Source organism: Synchiropus splendidus, chromosome 8 (assembly GCF_027744825.2).
Source record: "Synchiropus splendidus isolate RoL2022-P1 chromosome 8, RoL_Sspl_1.0, whole genome shotgun sequence".
Lineage (NCBI taxonomy): Eukaryota > Metazoa > Chordata > Actinopteri > Syngnathiformes > Callionymidae > Synchiropus > Synchiropus splendidus.
In genome coordinates, this window is record NC_071341.1 from 18670950 (window position 1) to 18685178 (window position 14229).

General features: G+C 41.4%; 4 protein-coding genes across 7 annotated transcripts; all 4 read right to left on the minus strand.

The window, feature by feature from the left end:
* Positions 1 to 278: 278 nt before the first annotated feature.
* On the minus strand, positions 279 to 3475 carry LOC128763782 (P2Y purinoceptor 13-like). 4 transcript variants are annotated; one of them, XM_053872951.1, is made up of 5 exons: positions 3239 to 3475; positions 2962 to 3027; positions 1693 to 1879; positions 1234 to 1620; positions 279 to 1129 (listed from the first exon to the last, which is right to left on the minus strand). In XM_053872951.1, the coding sequence occupies exons 3-5, from the start codon at positions 1873 to 1875 to the stop codon at positions 674 to 676; spliced, it is 1026 nt and encodes a 341-aa protein (XP_053728926.1). In that variant the 5' UTR covers positions 1876 to 1879; positions 2962 to 3027; positions 3239 to 3475; the 3' UTR covers positions 279 to 673. The 4 variants fall into 4 exon arrangements, with proteins under 4 accessions (XP_053728926.1, XP_053728925.1, XP_053728923.1 ...); XM_053872950.1 differs by having other exon boundaries at positions 3122 to 3475; XM_053872948.1 differs by having other exon boundaries at positions 2962 to 3475.
* A 1991-nt stretch (positions 3476 to 5466) lies between these two features.
* Positions 5467 to 6483, minus strand: LOC128763458 (P2Y purinoceptor 13-like). Its single transcript, XM_053872239.1, has one exon. It carries the CDS (start codon positions 6481 to 6483, stop codon positions 5467 to 5469), a length of 1017 nt encoding a protein of 338 aa, XP_053728214.1.
* A 2190-nt stretch (positions 6484 to 8673) lies between these two features.
* Positions 8674 to 9633, minus strand: LOC128763459 (P2Y purinoceptor 13-like). The gene has a single exon (XM_053872242.1). It carries the CDS (start codon positions 9631 to 9633, stop codon positions 8674 to 8676), a length of 960 nt encoding a protein of 319 aa, XP_053728217.1.
* A 962-nt stretch (positions 9634 to 10595) lies between these two features.
* p2ry12 (purinergic receptor P2Y12) lies at positions 10596 to 13059 on the minus strand. Its single transcript, XM_053872834.1, has 3 exons — positions 12923 to 13059; positions 12576 to 12839; positions 10596 to 11922 (listed from the first exon to the last, which is right to left on the minus strand). The coding sequence occupies exons 2-3, from the start codon at positions 12837 to 12839 to the stop codon at positions 11119 to 11121; spliced, it is 1068 nt and encodes a 355-aa protein (XP_053728809.1). The 5' UTR covers positions 12923 to 13059; the 3' UTR covers positions 10596 to 11118.
* Between the last annotated feature and the right edge of the window lie 1170 nt (positions 13060 to 14229).

Sequence of the window (14229 nt, forward strand, 5' to 3'; positions counted from 1 at the left end):
TTTATTATACTCACATAAAGTCTCGGGAAGAAAAAAAATCCTATTAAAATGCCAACAGATCTCATTTGCATTAGACATCAAAATAACCCAGAAGCTAGTCTCATAACATTGTCTAGGTTTTCATAAAATATTGTTCAACGACTACACTGTTTTTATTGATAACTGAATGTGAGATAAGTCAGATGGATCAGAGCATTTCAGCCTGTGGACACATTTGACAGAATGTACAGAAACAATGACTCTTTTCATCATCTATCAAGTTAAAAATCACCATTTATTCCAATATTTGCATTTTATTTGCTACAAAATTACACCAAAACACATAAAATGTTGGAAATATCAGCATTGTTTAAATACGGCTTGATAACATATTTACACTGAACTTTTTCATGAGTCAGTATTTTAGTGATGCAGATGAATGTTGTGACAGGGTATTGTACAAAACATTGCGATGGGAAAGGGCCGTTTAAACAAGATTAGGGAGGGGGAAGTCAAAAGTGACAGCAAGAGGAAATGTGTTTGAACGTCACATTTTTTCTTTGTACAAAAAAATAGTCATCACTTTTGGGTCCTTCACCCCAGCAAGGTTTCCTCTTTGATGTCACTTTAGTCCACGTATGTTTTTATATTTACAGCCTCCACAGAAAATACATGACTTTGAAATGGTATTTTCTCAATCTTGCAGTCTCCCGCTGACTCCCTGTGTCAACTCCAACTGAGTTGTAGTGCCTGTGTGAGAATCCGTCCCACTCATATGCGGGGCCTTTCGACTGAGGGCAGCTATCAACCGCTTCCTAAACACCTCGCACAGAAACACGTAGATGAGCGGGTCCAGACAGACATTGGAAGCTGACAGCCACAAAGTGGTTTCCTTTGCAATGTACAGAGCGTTCTGTGCTTGACAGTGGCTCACAGCATTTCGCGTTTGGGTCAGAGTGTATGGCACCCGAGCAAAGTGATATGGGGCAAAGCAGATGAAAAACACTCCCACGACCACAAACACCTTTGCTTTGATTCGGCGGTTGGCTGCTTGCGAGCTGCTCTTTGAGGCTTTGTATGACTCATAAACCTTCTTGCTTATGAAAGTGTAGCAAACCACCATGAGAAGAAGGGTGCACCAGAAAATAACCTGGGGAAAAAAAACGCAACAAAGCCTTAATGTTTTTGAAATTAAACTTTACGAAAATACAGTTAGCGGTGGGTATTTTTTGCTATGTAAGTTGAAATATGTACCTGACCGAAGTAGTTGAAGCCTTCATGCCAGTAGAGGCCGAGTTGGCTCTTCATTGAGGAGCACTTCAGTTTTCCTTTGATGATCTTTGGTGGCTGGTTACTGAGAATGCAGTTAGGCAGAGCCAGAGAAAACACGACCGCCCACACTGTCACACTAATCATCTGGCCCACACGGACCCGCTGCAGGACACTCTTGCCAAAGGGCCTGACTATCTTCAGGTAGCGGTCCAGACTAATGAGGCCGAGCAAGATGATGCTGATGTACATGGTGATGTAGAAGAGAACTGCAGAGTAGCGGCAATGAAAGGCTCGTATCTGCGTCGCCACACCTGCGTCGCTTAAGATCCTCACAGGGATGGTCAGCGTCATCAGAAAGTCAGCCACAACCTTGGTAAGAGAAAAAGAAAACTTTGTTTCCTGCGTCTCTACACAAGAACGAAAATATGAGAGATGCCTTACCACATTCTTCAGAAAAACCACAAATGTGGAGGTGCTGGGGATTCTGAAGAAGGTCCAGGCTGCCAGAGAGTTAAGAACCAGAGCCACGATAAAGAGGAGACTGTACAGACACGGGAAGACCACTGATGTCACGCTGGTGTCACGAGAACACTTTATGGAGGTGTTGGACTGGGAGGTGTTCATTTTGCTGAAATTGGGTGAAAGAAAAATCATATAGTTACTGGCGGTATTTATGGCTTCATCCATACATCCGTCTGTCCATCCATCCATCTGCTGTCTATCTTAAAATGCTGTACGACTCAAGACCCGTCTCTGTCTTCAAAATATAAAAAAATAGTAATCACTTTTGGGTCAGTCACTTTTGGTGAGCAAGGTTTCCTCTTTGATGTCACTTTAGTCCATCTATTTTTTATTTTTTATTTACAGCCTCCACAGAAAATATCAAGACCACATTTCCAAGCTCCTATTCACAATTGACTGTATGTAGACTCGTCTCAGTCACTGCCGTGACTTGGGGTGACTACATTTTATTGAATGTTTATTTATTTTTAAAAATCTCTCTTGCGTTGAATTCCTGTCCAATTAAAAAACACCACTTGAATGCTCCTCCGTGCCTATTAGTTAACTTTACTCACCTCAGAGACGAAGGGAAAAATGTATTGCAGGTCTCCGCTGTGTTAAAATGATTAATGTATTTGTATAAAATATAGAAATGGTTAGATTTCAATGGTGGTTTGTGGGTTTGTTTGGCTTGGATTCTCGGTCTTGACTCCGTCTCAGCCCTTCTAAGTCTTTGTCGTGTCTCTGCCATGATATGCTCTGGTCTGAGTTAGGTGGTCCGAATCCTAACACCAGTTCAATTGTAACAGAAATGCAACTAACAAAAGTCTCAATTCATTTCAGTAGCTGTTTTAAGTTGATCAGTTATGACACTTTATTATAAAGGAAAAAGTGTAAGTGTAGAATTTGTATTCGTATTCTGATCAATTATGACACTTTATTATAAAGGAAAAAGTGTAAGTGTAGAATTTGTATTCGTATTCTGATCAATTATGACACTTTATTATAAAGGAAAAAGGCTCACTCAAAAAGGTGGCAAGGGGTTCCTTATTTATTCCTCGAAGTATCTTGACCATCCTGGAATTTAATTTGAAAACAACGCAGCAGGTAGCAGTTGATGCCGTGTCAACCACCTCACACTTCACTAATAACCGCGTCCTTAAATTCAGAGCATTTAAAAGTACAGCAGTCGAGTAATATTGAACCTACCCTCTTCAAGTGTCCTCCTCCACCGTGGCCTCGAGGAATCAATGAATCACTCGGAGGAAGAGCCAACTTATGAGAAAAAAAGGAAGAAGTGAAATTCGCAAGTGTGGAATTTTCTCCTTTGCAAAAAAAAAAAATGAAAGAGAGGAAAAGCCCAAAATACTGAAAGGCGTGAGGGGTCAATGCTCCTGCTGGCTTGAGTCTCCAATTGAAGAAATACTACTCCGGACCCAACAGAGCTCCACTCGCTGTGTGTGTTGGTGTGTGTGTGCGATCTTACAATGGGTGGTCTCTGGGGCTACTGTGTGGCTGTCTTGTCACAATCCCAGTGAGTTTGCCAGTCGTCCTCTGGGTGAAAGAACCTTTCCTTCCTTGCTTCCTGTTCCAATTGTCCTCCGAGGAACCGGTCCTCCTCCGTGCCAGTCCCCCTGCCTCTGCTCACTTCCGTCAGCCTCAGTTACTCTTGACAAGCAGCTGCCAAGGTCATGGTCTCAGAGAACGTCTCAGATCTATATCCTCCTCCCTCTGCCACTATGCATCTGAATCTACCCACTACAGTCTCTTCAAAGGATTGAACTTCAAAAAAAGCCAGTTACTCAATTTCCTGTCTTTGAGAGCTGTTGTGTTGTTACTAAAGCATCTTTAAGTTCTGTTTTGTACATTCATGACTAAAATAGTGAATTCTTTTATTAACCGTTTCCTGTGTGACTGGCCTTGGACATGGACCAGGAATGTGGACAGATGGGAAAACATGGGATGATGTTAGTTCCAATTCCCTGGTCGCCCTTTAACTCAAGTGTTATTAACCAACCTTGCGACAGACAGAGCAGAGCTTCTGGTTTGCAGAAGCAGCTGCTCAAAAAGAACCACATTTGATAACCAGTGGTCAGGTTCAGTGAAGTTTGCACAGTTCTGCATTGCACCAGCCGGATATGACAGAGGCATGCGTCAGCTGCAGAAACATCATCATTGATCATTGATAGCAATAATGAACACTTTGTTTTGCTGTTAACCTCCGCAATGATTTCCATGTACATATGCTACTTCACTTGCTGATGCAGGTTTCCACCTCAGCATGACAGTCCTGATTCATAAACATCACCAAAAGCTAGTGCTAATCCTGGCAAAAAAAACAACAAAAAACAATGGAAACATTTCTCAAAAGACCAAACAGCTTGATAACTCACTGGCACAACCTGTTGAATAAGTAAAATCTACATCTTATGTTTGTAGTTATATGACAAATAAACAACAGAATAAGCAGCAGCAGCAACATATTTATATGATGTTTGGAAGGATTTACAGACAGTATTGCTGCAACGTTCAGCTGCTTTTATCCAACTATCAGGGGAAATACTCTGTTTACAAGCTTTAATCCTAGTCACTCAAACAAGAGTGGCTGTTAATGTTCATGTTAATGTTAATACTAAACAGAGTTTTTACTCTCACGGAACAGTATTAGAGCCTCTCCTTGGTCTCTCAACATCTGAAAGTGTATTTATTTGCTGACAATGCGGCCTATTTAAAAACATCATCTCATTACTGTAGTTCACTTTTACATTAGCTTATTGAGACTCATGTGGCAAGAGGTGGATCCACTGGAGCATGTGTTTTGTTGAGTATTATTATTTTTTTGCTAATTTTCAGACGCTCCTGTTTTTTTTTATTTTTTTTATTTAAACTAAAGCTCTTTTAGTGTCTTGAAAATATTTGTATAAGAATTTCATTTTTATAAGAATTTCAAGTCCATTCAGAGTAGTGGAAACCCTGGTCATTGTGTAGCGAAAAACATCCCTGAACAAAAGCCAACAGATGCTTTTGTTTGCTTTTGTTCAGGGATTCCTCCATGATTGTTGTTGTTGTTATCACCCTAGCTGCCACGTGTTTTGTGCATCAGTGGGATGTGGAGGAGTGTGGAGGAGTGTGGCTTTATTTAAAGAAAAACAATCTTGTTAAAGGTGCAGTGACTCCACAGAAGGCTTCATGCTGAGCAATGAGGGTTTATTTACATTGTTGGCAAGCACTCTTGTATCTCCTACCACATCACACAGAATACTCAATTCCTCGTCTACTGCTATCAGAGCCCCAACAACTTCAGCCAACGCCACTTAGTGGACTGGTAGACATCTACAGTGTATATATATCATGTCTAATACACAGTTACAACAGAAGAGTTATACATTTCTGATTAACTTCTGACACCAGAGTGATCAAATTTAAGTTGGCTCTGTAGACGTGAGCGCGAACGCTCCTGTCATGAGCGAATTCTTCGCTGCTTGTGGTACGCATTTTATTGGGTTTCTACCCTGAACTTTTTTTAAACTATTTAAACGGACTACAGCAGGCTACATTAAAAGATAAGCAAGTTTGGTCACAGGTGGGTTCTGAGCAATAATATTCTATCAATTTCACATACTTTTTTAACAACGGTTTCCGTGAACTGACTGAATTTGATCCTTAATAGATACTACACAACGTAAATTACATTGTGAATCCTTCTTTTTTATTTCATTTGACCGGTGCTTTGTTGGATGGCTGCGTTGACGCACTGCTATCTTTGTCGGTTAAGTCGATCGGCAGTGGAATGTCAAGATCTTTCAACAGCGACATCAGTTTCTTCCTGAAGTCGTAACACAGAAAGGCGTAGAGAAGTGGACTGAGACAGATGTTGACGGTGGCTAGAAACAGGCTGACCTGCTTGGCGAACTTCCCCTGGATGTAAGCGCAGTTGTCGGAGCTGACCTGCTGGAAGGTGTATGGGATCCTGATAATGTGATATGGACTGAAGGAGATAAAGAAGACGATCACGACGGAGAAGATTCGGTATTTCATTCTCTGCTTTCCCTGCTTGTTATTGCTGCCGGATCTCTTGAAGGACTCAATGACTTTGTGTGCGATGCACACGTAGCACACCACCATGAGCAGGCTAACAATCCAGAAATACACATTGAGGCAAATGATGATCAGCTGATGGACTTCAAGGCCCAGAGGTCCCTTCAGATCCATGCACGTTTGGACCTCCCCCATGCTGTCCTCTGACCTGTTTGTTAAGATGATGTTCGGCAGGCAGGTAAATCCAAACAATATCAGCCAAACTGCAGCGGACATGAACTTGCTGAACTGGATGTTGTGACAAGGCAGCCTGTTGCGAGGCATCATGATCTTCAACCAGCGGTCCACACTGATCAACCCAAGCAAGCTGATGGACGTGTACATCGTACTGTAAAAGATGGTGCTTAGGTAGCGGCACATCAGCACCAACAGCCACTCAGATCCGCTGTTCAGGTCTTTCAAAGCATCGAACGGAAGGATGAAGGTCATGATGAGGTCGGCGGCGAGTAGGTTTTTTAGGTAGACCACGAAAGTGGCCTTGGAGTTGAGGTACAGAGACACCCACGCTGCTATACCGTTCAGGGCCAGAGATGTCGGGAAAATGAGGAAGTAAAGAACTGGAATCATGTGCTGAGGATGTTGAGTTTCAGTGAGACACGCAGACTTGTTGAGGGAGGTTTCATTGAGCAGCATCGTGAGACCTGCAGGGAAGACAGGGTGAAAATGTTGCTCAATCCTGGAAAAGCAAATCAAGAATGGATCTCAGGGATGTTTCCAGGATATGATGATGGTCACAGTAACTAGCATTCTCAGAAGTCTGCAAGAGATGCTTCGCTATTGGCATGCTGAAGGAGAATGTAATGTTTGGGTCAAAGAAAAAAAAAGGAATTTCTTATTCCTTTTTCTGGTCAATAAATGCCGACAGAATTTCATAGACATAACCTGTTTTTTCACACTTAAGTGTCACACGTTAACAGACAATATGTAATAATACTTCAGGTTATCTGAATCATATATATATTATATTGTGTGTACTCACTGTCTTCTTTGGTGATATATTGAGGAAGATATTAAAAATGATCATGTGCTGAAAGACTTGATAGTAGCTGTCAATTGTATTCACACCAAAAACATATGATTTCTATTTTAGTATTTGTTTCCTCTAATGGGGGTTTGTGTCAATGAATCTTTATTCAACAAAACAAAACAAAGAACGGTGACATTTTGGATGTGAAATCAGAAATACTTTTTGGGGAAATTTGTGAAAAGCTTACTTCGATCACCAGCCTTTTTTTATCTGCATGTTTCTGTACAAGTAGTCAAGAGAGTAGTTTCTCATAGCATTTCCTGCATTAAAATTAAAATATCTGTAGAACACAGAAAAGAACTGAGGTTACAGCGGCTTCCTAAAACGTTCCAAATGCTGACCTCATGGTGAACCTTGTTGAGTAAAGCAGAATATTTTGAAATTGAAGACAAAATTTCACAACGCTTTCTGTTGCAACAGTGCGTAACCCCTCTGATGTTTTGGCAATATACGAGTCCATAAAAAATCATATTAATAGAAGGCTGAATGATAAACTTACCTCCTCCTCGTCTTGGAACGGCAGGTGTGTCGATGTCCGGGTCCTTGTTGCAGCAGTTAAAGAAACACTGCTGATTTTCATAAAACTCATACGCAACATTTCAGTTGTGAATTACTAGCACTCCAGTAGAAATATGCAAAATTAAGAAAATTCTGGTGGGGACCAGATGAAACAGGAACAATATGTTCCCAGGTCACAGCATCGTAAAAGTCCCTGGCTCATGTGTTTCGGATGTAATCAGATAATAAATTGTTTCACTCTATTTTCATAAATAATAGTTTATATAATAGCTTATCGATTAATGGTGCGTTGCATGATGATTTAAAATGTGATATATTTTTAAAAGGTGAATGCCACATGTCAAATATAAAGGCTATAATCATTATTTAGAATGTCATTCACTATTCTATGTGGAGCTGTCAATAGGTTCATTTTTTAATCCAAATAAAAGAATGAAAAGAAATGGGAAGGGTACTTCACTTTCCAAAGAAAATATGGGGATGAGGATGGAAAACTCATCGGATAAATGTGTTGTACTCTGTGAGGCATTAAATGAAATACATAAACAAATAAAATTAAGAAAGTATTTAGCATCAAAATCAGAGAAATAGGATCCAATAGAATGTGGGAAAATTTCACAGATATATTTTATTCAACACTTTCAGCGCTTTAAGAGTTTCGACTGTTGCTGTGCTTTGTGGAACTTGACATCTATATATATCTATATCTATATATCTATCTATATATATATATATATATATATATATATATATATATATATATATATATATATATAACAACAACAACAATAACCACTCGAGAGTGAGAATATTTTGAGTCAAAAAAATGTCAAATGCCAAACAAACAAACAAAAAACAAAAAAAATACAAAGAGATGAAGAAGATGACACTAGATTTTATTTTTATTTTAATGAAAATGTCAACAGAAAATGAATGTTGTTCGCCTTCACATGCTTTGTTAAAAGTTGGTTGGTAAAACTATTTTTTGCACAGTCAAAAGGCCACATATGGTGACAGACATTTTCCTTCCACCAAACAGTAAGTGGAACATCTTTATTACGATGCACCTTTGCTTGTGCAAGTTTCAACACTGACATTTGTATTACTGCAAGCGAGTGTGTTTCTGAGTTTCACTAATTCATAAACAAATGAACAAAGAAGCAAGCAAGCAAACACACAAATAACTGTTACTGCTATTGTCATTGGCACAAATAGTTATGATCATTTGGATAATATTAAATGTATCCAGAATGGAGACGGTAATATGGACTCAAGTGTCAATCGCTTTCATTTCCAAGGAAGCAAAAACAGATTCGATGGATTTTCTCCACCAGTTTTTCTCTGAACTCCCTGCACAAGAAGACGTAGAGCAGAGGGTCAAGGCAGACGTTGGTGATGGAGATCCACAGCGCTGACCTGTGCAAGACATTGAGCAAGACATGAACACAGTCATCGTGCGTGATGTTGTCAAGAATGTACGGAACACGCGTCAAGTGCAGCGGCATAAAACACACGAAATACACGGTGAGGATGAGAAACACCCGCAGCGTGGTCCTCTTCTTCCCCTGTGTGTTGCTGCTGCCGGACTTCCTGAAGGACTGCAGGACTTTCAGGGTGATGCAGATGTAGCAGAACACGATCAGGGTGGTGACCAGCCAAAAAACCGACTCCATCATGCTCACCACCGTCTTATGCAGGAACTGGCCGGCTGGGCCTTTCATGCTCATGCACAAGTCCTCGGTGTGGTCTGTGGGATGCCGGTCGGTCAGAATCATCGTCGGGAGACCGGTGCCGAAGAAAATGGTGACCCAGATAAAGGTAGAGGATACCGTACTGAAGAGCACGCTCTGACCGAAGGCCGTCCCACGCGGTCGGACGATTTTAAAGAAGCGATCCAGGCTTATCATTCCCATCAAACAGATGCTCGTGTACAGACTGCTGTATAGCACGACGTCAGAGTAACGGCAGGCGAACATGCGGACGTACAGCGAGGCATCGGGGAGCAAGTTAGCCGCCATGAGAGTGGCAGTCAGGGTGACCAGCAAGTCGGCAGCGATCAGGTTTTTGAAGTACACGATAAACGCAGAGCTGCTCTGGAGCTCCAGCGAGACCCAGGCTGCAGTCACGTTGAGAAGCAAGGCCACGGGGGACATCATGAAGAAGAGGTAGGCCAGGGTTGTGTTTACCGCCACCAGGTTGATGTGGGAGCAAGCGGAGAGCGAAGAGTTACCTGACATCGCTGTCAGAATCTGGAATGAAGCAGAGGGAAATAACTCAATACACACCAAGGAGTCGGTGAGGAGGCGGGTTGTGAGTGGCTGCAAGTAAATATCTAGTTGGCATAGCATTAGCATCAGTCAATACCAAGGTGAAGGATTGTTATTCTGCTCTGTCCCAGAAAAGCATGAAAACCAAATATGATTTTTAATACATAATCCAGTCGATAAATGTAAATATATGTGGAAAGCAAACAAATGTCGGTGCAGCTTCTCTACTGGCAAGTGTCGTTTCCCTGAACTTGTTAACTTGTCGGGGGCGATTTGCATTTATCGTTCGGGCCTGAAGTGCTTTGTTTTTGAATGAGCAGAATTTGAATGGGAAACTTGAGTGTTTTAACTAACTGAGAGAAGATTAGAACCCAAAATTAAACGCGATGGCGTCAGCGATCTGTGCTAACACGGTGGAACACAAGGTGTTAGAACTTACTTTTATATCATCCTTTGAGTCCTTTTGGAGGCATTTTTAGTGGGTTTTGTCATCAAATTATTGAAACACTTTTAATGGAGCACATTTTTCTGTATTTGCTTTGATTAAAAACGTAAATAATAAAATATAAAACAATGTAAAGTACTTCACATGATGTTCAATGTGATGCTTTAAGATTCAGACTCTGACAGAATAAGTACATTTCAAAATAAGAAAACACTTAAATAAATATACTCTCATGTGGACTATCTGAATCTCTACAATAAATAAAATATATAATATTTAAATCACTCACCAGGAAGGTTTACTCTTGTGTCCACCTCAGTTTTTGGGAGATGACAGAGTGACGGTCCTCTTACCTCGAAAAATGCAAACAAGCACTCAACTGTGGTGGGATTCAAATGACATGCTGCCAGGCCAGCGACTTGCCATTGAAAATACTGTCAAAAATATAGATGTTAAAGAGGCCACAAAACACTCAGAGGAGAGCTGATTTATTTAGAATTGGCTTGAACAGGTACATGATTCCTGACATCACACAGAGGATGTTAGTTTGCTTATTACACCTGCTTGATCTATTATATTGTTATGAATAAATATAGAAATGAAATTACAAAGCAGAAGGGAATGAATTAATGATTTAGCGTGGACCAAAGTGTTGTACATGATTCACACATCAGACTGCAGTCCCGATGATCAAGATGCACCAGTTATTATTATTTATTTATTTTTACTTAATAATATATTGGTCCGTCTCACTAGAGCTATTATGACAATGAGTGTATTAAAACAGTACGATCTTGTTATTACCACTCACACTGCGACATCGCTGAGCTGAATCAAAATTGACCGACAGACAGAGGAGCGCAATGACGATATACCTTTTAACCACAAGGTGGCGTCACTCAACAAAAATCTGATCATGCAGAGGAGAACTTGAAACCTGACGAACTGACTTGTGAAATTCCTGCATCAATTCAAAAGTGACCCCAAAAAGGATTTTAAAGGTGAGATGTTCAGGCGGTGGAGTCCCTGAGGTGAATACTGGCTGAGTCTGAATCCCTTCCTACGAGCCTGCTGCAGGTACCAGCGGGCAGCCGCAGGGTCTTGAACAGAGTGGTCCTGAAGGATTTACAGAGGAAGAAGTAGATGAGGGGATCCAGAAGTGAGTTTAAGGATGAAAGGAAGAGAGTACTTTCCTTCAGCTGAAAGAAAAACAGCTTGAGCTTGCAGTCAAAGAGGAGACCCCGGGTCTGGCTCATGGTGTACGGCACACGTGCGAAGTGAAACGGCACGAAACACACGAAGAAAACCGCCAGGACGAGGAAAACATTTGCGTTCATTTTCCTTTTGGACTGGCGGCTGTTCTGAGTGGCATCGGCGGCGTGGGACTTGGTTCTGGAGTACGATCGATACAGCTCTTTGGTGATGAGAGTGTAGCAAATGATCACCGTCACCAGATTGCCCCAGAAGATGACTTGACAAACATGGTTCACCACCTCGTGCCAGAAGAGTCCGGCCTGCGTCTTCAGGTCGCTGCACTTGAAGTAATGGGATCTCGGCGGGACGTTTGTCAGGATAACGTTGGGCAGACAAAGAACCAGCAGCACGGCCCAGATGGCGCCGGAGAGAATCTTGCGGCGGGCCAGCCTCGTAGCGTTGGTCGCCCTGAACGGGTCAAGGGTTTTCCTGCAGCGATCGATGCTGATGAAGCCGAAGAAGAGGATGCTGATGTACATGGTGAGATAGAAGAGCACGGAGGAGACCCGACACACGAACACACGCACTGCCGTAGAGGCCATGTTGGAGTCTGACAACACCTGCACACACACAACAATCGTAAGTCGCTCATCATTCCATACTGAATGCACACAGAGACCGCAGACCTTCATGATCCAAACTGTCCGGACCATAGAGCAAACGGGAATATTCTCCCCACCCACTAAATTTAAGAAGGAAAATAGATCTCGTTCATACATAAGCCACGGGTGCAGTGGTGGTTTCTGTGCCGTAGAAAGGTACAAACAAACTGGGCAATGTTCTGACTTGGAATCATCAACTCCTCACATCTTTTATTGACATTATGTTTTCGCCTGCGTGTCCTAAGTTCCCATAAATTTTACTGAAGACAAATATTTGTATTTGTTTAGCTTATTTTTACAAAACTTTTCTTTGCTTTTAGCATTTTTATGTCAGTATTTTTCCCCATTTATTTGTCACCACCCTAAGTTATTTTAAATGTGTGTCTAAAATGCTGTTTTGTTTCACCGATCAGATACATACTATGCAATGGCTTCGACCAAAATTAGATTTTTACTAAGTGAAATTTCTTCTTGTGACCTATGCAACTGCTCACTCTCCACTAGTAACCTGTTATGGCAGCCTCAGGAGGACATTTCACTGAAGCATTTATCTACAGATATTGCACATGTTCTGAAGACAGTAGGAAATATAACAATGTGCAGTCTCTGACCTTGAAAGGAAAGGTGAAGGTCATGATGACGTCCGCGACCACAATGTTCTTCAGATATATAATGAAGTGGGATCGCGACGGGGTGCGTAAAAACACCCAAACCGCCAGGCCATTGAGAGAGAGTCCCACCAGGAACAAGATGGAGTAGAGCACTGGAAAAACCACCGTCTTCAGAACGTTGTCCCGGGAGCATGTGTTGCTGGTGTTGCTGCGGTTGCTAAAGACGTTTGGGAAACTTGTATTTCTGTCCATGGGGAGATCCATCTGCAAGAAAATCACATCCAATATTGCCTGAGTCATTCAACCATTCAGATGTTTCCAAAACTGGCCAAATTAAAGTCACTCACCCTCAACTGTGGCTTGATCAGCAATACCTCATTTGCATTTTCATCCCACGTCTCTCTGCATGTCTTCACACTTTGAAACACTGAGAGCTTCTTTAATTCTCAGCTCCTTCCGCATTCTCCTTCCTGTCATGAGGAAGTGCTGCAGACAGTTAAAATCTTAGACACACGGAACACGAAGGACTTGCGACACAGGAGTAAACAATTGTCAGGAAAAAAAAGCATAACCATGTGCTACAAAGGAACTCATGAGTGAAGTTACATACGGAAAATACTGTAGCTGTGGTCCTTTTGCGGTTGCTTCTTCCTCATTAGTCCTTTCACTTCGGTTTTGAAATATATTTTTGCAGAAATGAAAGGTCACATTTTTACAGGAAAACAAACAAACCATCCACTCTCAGAACAAAAGAGTCCAAACATGAATTCAGTTTTTTTTTTCATCCAACACCTGCTGAGAGTCTGAGAATGCTTCATGTGAAACAGATTTTACTTTCCACTGTCGGCGGTTACAACCGCTTGGAGTCGGCCCAGAGGTGAGGTCGGTGTAAGAGGTGCCATGGTGCACCGCAGGTCAAACATGGAGCCAATGATCACCGTCGTCATTATCAGTTATGGTACTGTAGTGTTGGACTCAACCTCTGAGGTTGGAGCTCTGAAACAAACACACTTTTTCACACACACAACACAAAGGAATGTCTAGACTGCTCGGAATATTTCCATCATCACCCTGCCATAACCATCCTGGTTGGCTACTGATCTTAAGATCTGGCACCTCTTCGGTCCTCACAAGGTCGAATGTGTCCAGTACGAAGTACTCCTGTACTTCCTTTTTTCCTTGTTTATTTACTCATTTATGCGCAAATGTATATATTATTATTTGCTAACATTACTTAATAATATTACTAGTATAAGTGAAAGCTTATTTTTGTTCAGGCCTGCATCTTCTTCTTGGTCTGGTGATTTATGTAAGTCACTTCTCCTTTCTTCTCAATGTTCCTGTGTTCCTCTGTCAGCAAAATCCAATTCCGCTCCGTCTGATTTCACTTTCTCTGTTTGACTTTTTTTTATTGCTTATTTGAATTTTGGAAGATGATCTCTTAACATCAGGGATGTTAAAGGCGAAACGTCTCTCATGAATCGCTTCTTTAACATGATTTCATTCCACTCACCTTTGCACTATTGAACGGTGACTCATATTTGCTAATGTATTCTCCCATTTATTTTTCTTTGCGGCTTGTTGGTTATTCAACTGATGTAGTGCATTATGGGATTTGTATTATTGATGGTGGGAAGGCATTACCGTATTATTA

What these genes read in the sequence shown, in the direction of transcription:
- LOC128763459 (XM_053872242.1), bottom strand. Translation starts at nt 9,633, where the DNA reads ATGTCAGGTAACTCTTCGCTCTCCGCTTGCTCCCACATCAACCTGGTG.
- LOC128763458 (XM_053872239.1), bottom strand. Translation starts at nt 6,483, where the DNA reads ATGCTGCTCAATGAAACCTCCCTCAACAAGTCTGCGTGTCTCACTGAA.
- p2ry12 (XM_053872834.1), bottom strand. Translation starts at nt 12,839, where the DNA reads ATGGATCTCCCCATGGACAGAAATACAAGTTTCCCAAACGTCTTTAGC. An exon ending in CCTTCACCTTTCCTTTCAAG is followed by an intron (nt 11,923 to 12,575) that starts GTCAGAGACTGC and finishes GTGTGTGTGCAG; the next exon opens with GTGTTGTCAGACTCCAACAT.
- LOC128763782 (XM_053872947.1), bottom strand. Translation starts at nt 2,503, where the DNA reads ATGGCAGAGACACGACAAAGACTTAGAAGGGCTGAGACGGAGTCAAGA. An exon ending in TTTTTCCCTTCGTCTCTGAG is followed by an intron (nt 1,880 to 2,327) that starts GTGAGTAAAGTT and finishes ACCCAATTTCAG; the next exon opens with CAAAATGAACACCTCCCAGT. An exon ending in GCTTCAACTACTTCGGTCAG is followed by an intron (nt 1,130 to 1,233) that starts GTACATATTTCA and finishes TTTTTTCCCCAG; the next exon opens with GTTATTTTCTGGTGCACCCT.